Raw genomic sequence first — 7,130 nt, 5'->3', positions numbered from 1 at the left:
TTCATGCCACATATGTGGCACATCCTTTGTTTTTGCAGTTTCAATCTTGTGTCATGGTCAAGCCGGAATGTCGGATTGACCTACTCCTAGCTATCGTCTTCAATAACGGCAGGAGCACTCCTTGATGCAGCCTCGGCCTATTTGACATGCTGCTCAGAGCCAAAGCTAAGGCTGGCCAGCACAAAATCGGGCTCATAGCGAGGAAATTTTGCAGGAGATAAATAATTTAAGAAACTAATTAATCAATGTGATTTTAAAGACGATTTAACCATTCATCTCAAAGAAACCTTTTAGAATGTCTTTTGTTCTGCGATTTGATCTTTTTGTGTGAGTGTTCCATATGAACTAAGGACAGAGTCGTAGCCTCGTCGGGCATGTACGTCCTTTAGATGGGACCCATGGTATGTGTATGATTTTTCATCCTATGATTTGATTTTTTTGTCTATTTTTGATCCTAGGACTCACTAGTACTTTGATGCACCAAAGGAGAACCAAAGGAGAGGAAGTATGCAAGAAAGTATGGATTAGTAAGCTACTCTCTACATCTCATAATATAAGACTAAAACCAATATATAAGCAATTAAGCATATCCGTTGTAATAACATCTTATATTATTGGATGAATGGAGTAGATTAGATCAATACACTAGATGAAGGAAAGAGTTGTGATGGCAGGATTGCCAGATCAACCACTTCTTTCTTAGGAGCTTGGAGCAAACCCATCCTTGGAGTCAGAGATCCCCTCATTGCGAAAGCAATGGTTGTTTGTGAGGGTGTTATATTTGCTAATCTCAGAGCCTTCAAGAAGGTGATGCTTGAAACAGATTGTCTAGAGTTTGTAAAACTCTGGAATACTCTTCTCGATGGTCGCTCGATCGTGGCACCAATTCTTCTGCAAATCGGAGAGTTTAGTAATACTTAAGATTCATTTAGCTTCCCATTTCGTTGCAACTCAAAAAGCTGTACAGTTTCAGAGAATTAGACATTCTAATTTTGTTATTTATAGACTCTACATCTACGAGATGCGAAAAACATTACTTTCATAGATAATGGTGGGTAGTTCCAATGAGGCGATCCCTCTTGAACTCTCTCTACAACTTGAACGATGATGAAATCTCGAAAAATTCGAACACACTACATTATCAAATGAAGAAAGTATTATTCTATCGTAAAAATAGAAGTATGCGGCAACACACGCCATCAACGATCTACCAATCCACAAAACCACTAATAGTTGTACCCACGGGCTACATGTAAATCAACTGATTTTTTTTGTAAGTCGAATTTACATAGCGTGACGCCGATGTGAGGAGCGCCAGCCACGACGAAGCCGAGACATGGACGAGCTGGAGCCGGTGAAAGTGAATCCAAAAGTTTATGGTTGTAGATTGTGAGGGTTGTCGGAGATGTTCATCGCAAACAAGGGGAAGGGGCTTAGCCGCTTAGGGCCAGTTTTTTTGATGGCTTATAAAATAAGCTGGAATAAACTGCTCCCTTTCTACAAGCCCAATTAAGTTTATTTTTTAAAAACCTAATAGTTAAGACTTGACAAGCATGTTTTTGAAAAGAAAATTTTATTAAGCTTCTAAAATAAAATGGGTAGAAGGCAGCTTATAAAAAGTCTGGCAAAAAAAAACTGGCCCTTAGACGGATGGACCAGGGCGACGACCAGAACCGTGGTGGGGAGGGTCGAGGGGAGTACGGGGCGGTCACAGCTGGTGGATGGCTGCGGTCAGGACTCGGTTGGGAGGAAGAAGATCACGCCGTCGGATGGATATCTGACGGTAAAAACAAAGTGACTTACACACACATAAAAAAGACGGTCGACTTACACGTAATCGGTCCCATAGAGTTCTAAGCATTTGTACGAGTACACGATCACACCCGACAAACTATCTCGACAAACTCGTCGAAGTTCTTCCTGCAGCCGCCGTCGGGCTCGAACGCCTTGCCCACCATGGCCTGCAGCTCCTGCGCCTTTGCCCTCATCCGCTCCCCATCCTCCCCGCGCAGCAGCGTCGCCACCGCGTTTGCCACGGCGCCGCGCGTCATCGGCCCGTCGAACGCCGTGCCGAAGCCCCACACGCTGGCCACCGACCGCGCGTTCATCGTCTGGTCGCCGAAGAAGGGCCGGCACGCCATGGGCACGCCGCTGGACACTCCCTCCATCACCGACGCCCACCCGGCGTGCGTCACGAACGCGCCGACCGCGGCGTGCCGCAGCACGCCCACCTGCGGCGCCCACGGCACCACGAGGCCCGGCGCGCGCTCCAGGAACCCCGGCGGGAGCAGCGGCCACGACTCCTCGCGCAGCGACCACAGGAACGGCGCGCCGCTCGCCTCCAGCCCGGCCGCGAGCTCCTGCAGCTCGTCCGGCCGCGCCGTGGCGTTCGTGCCGAAGCTGACGTACGCGACGGACCGCGCGGGCCGGCGGTCGAGCCAGGCGAGGCAGCCGTGCGGGTCGGCTGGCGCTTCGTTGGTGTCTGCTGTGGGCTCTGCGCCCGGGAGGAGGTGGTAGGGGCCGAGGGGCTGGCAGTTCGGGAGCTCGGCGGCGAGGGCGGCGGTGAGGTCGGGCGGGTCGAGGCCCGGGAAGGTGTTGAGGGCGACGGCCGTGGCCGCTTTAGGAAGGCGCTGCGCCTGGCGGTGGACCAGGAGGCTGATGACGTAGTTGAAGTCGCCGGAGACGACGCCGTCGGGGAGGTCCCGGACGCGGTAGCCGCCGAGGCCGGCGTGCGCGGTCAGCAGCTCGTCGGCTCGGCTGGCGGCTGCAGGTTACGCACGCGACATGCGAAACTGAATCAATTAACAGCTCCATCGACCAAATTTTAACAGATAAGAATACGACTCTCTAATTAAAAGTTAGTTTAAAACCCAAGAAGACGATAAGATAAGATTCTCAAGTTAAACTCCATCCATGAGAATCTCAACGGACACTCGAGCAAGCACGTACCCTGATCGCCGACGTCCCGGCGGAGCGCGTCGGTGCGGAGGTGCGCGAGGAGGGCGCAGGACGCGGCGGTCCAGACGGCCACCCACGGCGCCCCGTCAGCGGCGGCCGCGTCCGCGGCCATCCAGACGAACGCGTCCCCGACGACGCAGCTCACCCTGGCGCCACCGGCGGAGGCGCATGCCGCCTCGAGCCCGGCCCTGACCCCACCGGCCTCGGCCGCCGCCATGAAGAGCTCCATCCGGCGCGGCGGCGACAGCCACGACGTCTCGCCCGGCGGCACCCCGTCCGGGACCTCGACGAAGCGCAGGTTGCCCGGGAGCGCGCCGGCCTTGCGGAGCTGGGCGGCGTTGTCGGCGGTGGTGAGGAACGAGAGGCTCGTCCCGGCCGGCGCGGCGGCGGCGAGGGCGCGCGCGAACGAGAAGAGCACGGCCGCGTGGGAGCTGAAGGGGAAGGCCACCACGGCGATGTGCGGCGGCGGGGGCGCCATCGTGGTGTCGGTGGTTTTGTTTGGTTTTGATTTGCCTCTCTCGAGCCGTGTCGCCTGCCGGGTTTTATGGGAGGGACGGTGCGCATCCAACGGCGCCGGCGCGCGTGATGGATAATAGATGGCGGGGAGCGGCCGGCTTCCGGTGCGACGTTCAGGTGGGGGTGGGTGCGCGCGCGTGCGATGCGTTGCGATGGGTGGTTGGCGGGTCGCCACGTCGCGTGCCGCGCCGGTAGTGAAGTCTGGGCGAGAAGAGTCTGAAAAAACCCTTAAACTCGTTCTCGAACTTTGAAAACGATCCTAAGTCTGGCCATGGGAGTAACATAGTAGTAACATCACACGTTACAATGCAAATTTGCTTATGTGGCAGTGAGTTAATGAGGAGAGAGGTGCTTGTGGTAACTAGCTATGTTACAGTAACATCACACATACCAATACAAAATGAGTCTATATCCTAATTAATATGACATCCCACAAATGTTACTACCCACTATGAAGGTAGTAACATAGACCAGTAACATGTGCATGTTACTTGGCTAAGTTACTCCCCACTATGAGCAGCCTAAACTCTGAATCTCCGAAATTGACACCCTATTCTCGCGGATCCCAGCTTATCCTGGTTGATTTCTCCTAAAAGCCCATTTATGCATTGGTTTTATACTGACGTGACAATGATTAGGGATTAATCAGACGCCAAGTTGAACTGTCGTTGGACCCCTTCCATTAATAAGATGGCAAGTTGCGGCGGGGATAGCAAATTAGAACAACGGACGGCAGGCAATGGGGAGAGAAAAAATAGGCAAATCCTATTTAACCCTGCACGACGCTGGTTTCTTCGGTTTTCTATAATCGGCGTCTGCAGTCGTCTTACCTGGGCTCGACCCATGTATTTCTTTGTGATATTGCAAACAAAAAACTGAGCGAGCCGCACTAACCAACAGACCAAGTTCACCCCATTTGTTTAGTTTCGTTACTTTCCACTTTTCTTCTCATGTCTTTTTTTTTATGGGGGCTGCATCCATCGGGGGCCACCTCAACGGCCGTTAAATGTATCGACGCAGCCGTCCAATCTACGTCCTCGTAATCAATAGTTTCTGAAACACAGGTCGAGTTGCAGAAACAATAGCCGTGTTACGAAAACAGTGATCATGCAACAGTGATCGTGCTTCAAAAAAATCCGGAAACAATTTACGTAACTCCTGAAACAATGATTGAGTTGTAGAAACCACGACCCTGTTGCAGAAATGTTGTAGGCCAGTTGCGGAGCTGCCCGACGGCAGAGGGCGACGGACAAGCCGGCGGCGGAGGGCCGTGGGGCAGGCCGACGGGGCGGGGCCGTGGCGCGGGGCGGCGGAGGGCGATGGGGCCGGAGCAGGCCGGCGGCGGCGAGGTCGTCGGGGCCGCAGCAGGCCGACGACGGAGGGGCGATGGGGCCGGAGCAGGCCGGCGGCGGCGAGGTCGTCGGGGCCGCAGCAGGCCGACGACGGAGGGGCGATGGGGCCGCAGCAGGCCGGCGGCGACGAGGTCGTCGGGGCCGAGGCGGAGGCGCAGGCACGGACTAGGCTGTTTTCTGAAACACCTGCCCAGTTTCTCAAACACCGATCCAGTTTCGAGATTCAACGGACGAGCGGGCGGCGGATGGATCGCGCGGATCGGCCGGTGGAAGATAATCTTTTCCCTTTTTGTATTTCCTTTTTTGTTCTTCTTTTTTATGTGGAAAGATTTTTTCCATAGCTGTTTTTCTTTTTTTTTATTTCATGAACTTTTCTCAAGTTCGAAATTTTTTATCTTTTTTCATTAACGTTTTTCTTTAATATTTTTAAATTCCTGAACTTTTGTCAAATCACACAAACTGTTTTCAAAAGTTGATGAACTATTTTCATATTTATGAGTTTTTGTTTTCAAATACAATGAACCTTTCTTCACAATTGATGAACTTTTTAAAAAAATCAATGAAAAATTTCATTTCCTGAACTTTTTTTAAATCCCACGTACTGTCTACAAAAGCTGACAAACTTTTTAGAAAAAAATCATGAACTTTTTTTAAATTGATGAAATCTTTTTTAAATACAATGAATATTTCTTCACAATCGATGAACCTTTTCAAAAGTTGATTAACTCCCTTGAAAAAAGTTCATGGATTTAAAAAAAGTTCATCAATATTATAAACAATTTAATACTTCATGGACTTTAAAAAAAAGTTCATCAAATTATGAAAAAGGTTTACCAATTTTGAAATAAATTTTATCAAATTTGAAATAGTTCATCGATTTAAAAAAAATCACGTACTTAAGAAAAAGAACAAGAAAAATAAGTTCCACGGACTAAACAGGATAAAAGGATGTATGTTCACATTAAATTGGTGTATCCTATTGGTTACAACTTCACACTCTGACTCGAGAGGTCTACAAAATCCTATTTAACGTGACAAATTTGCTAGCCGGCATGTGCAACGCGTTAGCTGGGCTCGGCCCACCTTCTACTTTCTTCTGTTGTAAGAAGAAAGAGAAACCCCACCTTTGTTGCGATTCGATCCCGCGACCTGTGAATCAGTAGTGTGACGGACTAACCACTCCACCGTCCCGCGTTAGCTGCTCAGGTACTGCTTCTTCCTCTCTTTCTTCTTTCCTCTTACGTCCTTTTCTTTTTTCTTTTCCTTTTTTCACCTTTTCACTTTTTCCTTTTTATTTTTTCGTCTTTGTTTTTAATTGGACAAACGTTTTTTAAAATTTGGTGAACTTTTTTAATTGTGTTGAAATAGTTTTTCAAATTGCTTGATTTATTTCAAATTCAACGAACGCTTTTCATATTCGTTGAACTTTTTTTCCAATTTGTGAACTGATTTTGAAATTTCATGAAGAAAATCAATTATATGAAGTTTCTCAAATGTATGAACTTTTTTCAATGTGTACAAATCTTTTCATTTTTTTGTTTTTTTCAAATACAATGAACTATTTCTCAAAAAATTGAACCTTTTTCAGATTGGATGATTTTTTTTCAAAATTGATGAACTTCTCTTCAAAGTTTTTGAATTTATTTAAAACAATGAAGTTTTTTTTTAAGTGCAATGAACTTTTTGTCAAATTCATTAAACTTTTTTCATATTCGATGTACTCTTTTCCAAATTGATAAACTATTTTTTAAATTGATCATTTTTTTCAAATATGATGACACTTTTTCAAAAATACTATGAAATTTACTTTAAAATTGATAAATTTTTTTAAAAGGATGAATGTTTTTCAAATTTGTAAAGTTTGTTCGAAGTTGATGATCTTTATTTAATTTTTGCAATTTTCTGATTTTTTTATAGAAAAGAATTTCTCAAGTAGTCTAGTGGCCCGGTCAACCATTGACCACGAGATGTGAAACGGACAACCACTCCGAACCAGTGATCGTCTCCTTTCCTAGGCTGGTCCACGGGAGCTGATGCACGGTACACTATGAGCGCTGGTTCAGGAAAGTGGCGTTTAGAGCACCCACTAAGATCTCCCTTAAAACTAGCCAACTAATTTGAAAAACAAATAGTGCCTTGTATGTTGGATAGCCGACCGGCCAAGGCAGATCCTATTCGGTTATAGCTGTTTTTGCAAAATGGCGTCTGTAGCCGACTAAGGTATGCCGGCCCAAATCACCCCGTTTTTCACTTTCTGTATTCTGGACACAAAAAAGAAGTGTAAAAGCGGGGGATTGAACTAGC

The 7,130-nt window shown here is 47.7% G+C and overlaps 1 protein-coding gene across 1 annotated transcript; it reads right to left on the bottom strand.

Annotated features, from left to right (window-relative positions):
* Positions 1-1,770: 1,770 nt before the first annotated feature.
* On the bottom strand, positions 1,771-3,519 carry LOC123411312 (anthocyanidin 3-O-glucosyltransferase). The gene is made up of 2 exons (XM_045104242.1): positions 2,950-3,519; positions 1,771-2,764 (listed from the first exon to the last, which is right to left on the bottom strand). Exons 1-2 carry the CDS (start codon positions 3,434-3,436, stop codon positions 1,878-1,880), a joined length of 1,374 nt encoding a protein of 457 aa, XP_044960177.1. The 5' UTR covers positions 3,437-3,519; the 3' UTR covers positions 1,771-1,877.
* Between the last annotated feature and the right edge of the window lie 3,611 nt (positions 3,520-7,130).

Source organism: Hordeum vulgare, chromosome 7H (genome assembly GCF_904849725.1).
Source record: "Hordeum vulgare subsp. vulgare chromosome 7H, MorexV3_pseudomolecules_assembly, whole genome shotgun sequence".
Taxonomy (NCBI): Eukaryota; Viridiplantae; Streptophyta; class Magnoliopsida; order Poales; family Poaceae; genus Hordeum; species Hordeum vulgare.
Note: the sequence above shows the minus strand (reverse complement) of the source record. Positions and strands in the feature narration are given on the sequence as shown.

What these genes read in the sequence shown, in the direction of transcription:
- LOC123411312 (XM_045104242.1), bottom strand. Translation starts at nt 3,436, where the DNA reads ATGGCGCCCCCGCCGCCGCACATCGCCGTGGTGGCCTTCCCCTTCAGC. An exon ending in CCGGGACGTCGGCGATCAGG is followed by an intron (nt 2,765 to 2,949) that starts GTACGTGCTTGC and finishes CGTAACCTGCAG; the next exon opens with CCGCCAGCCGAGCCGACGAG.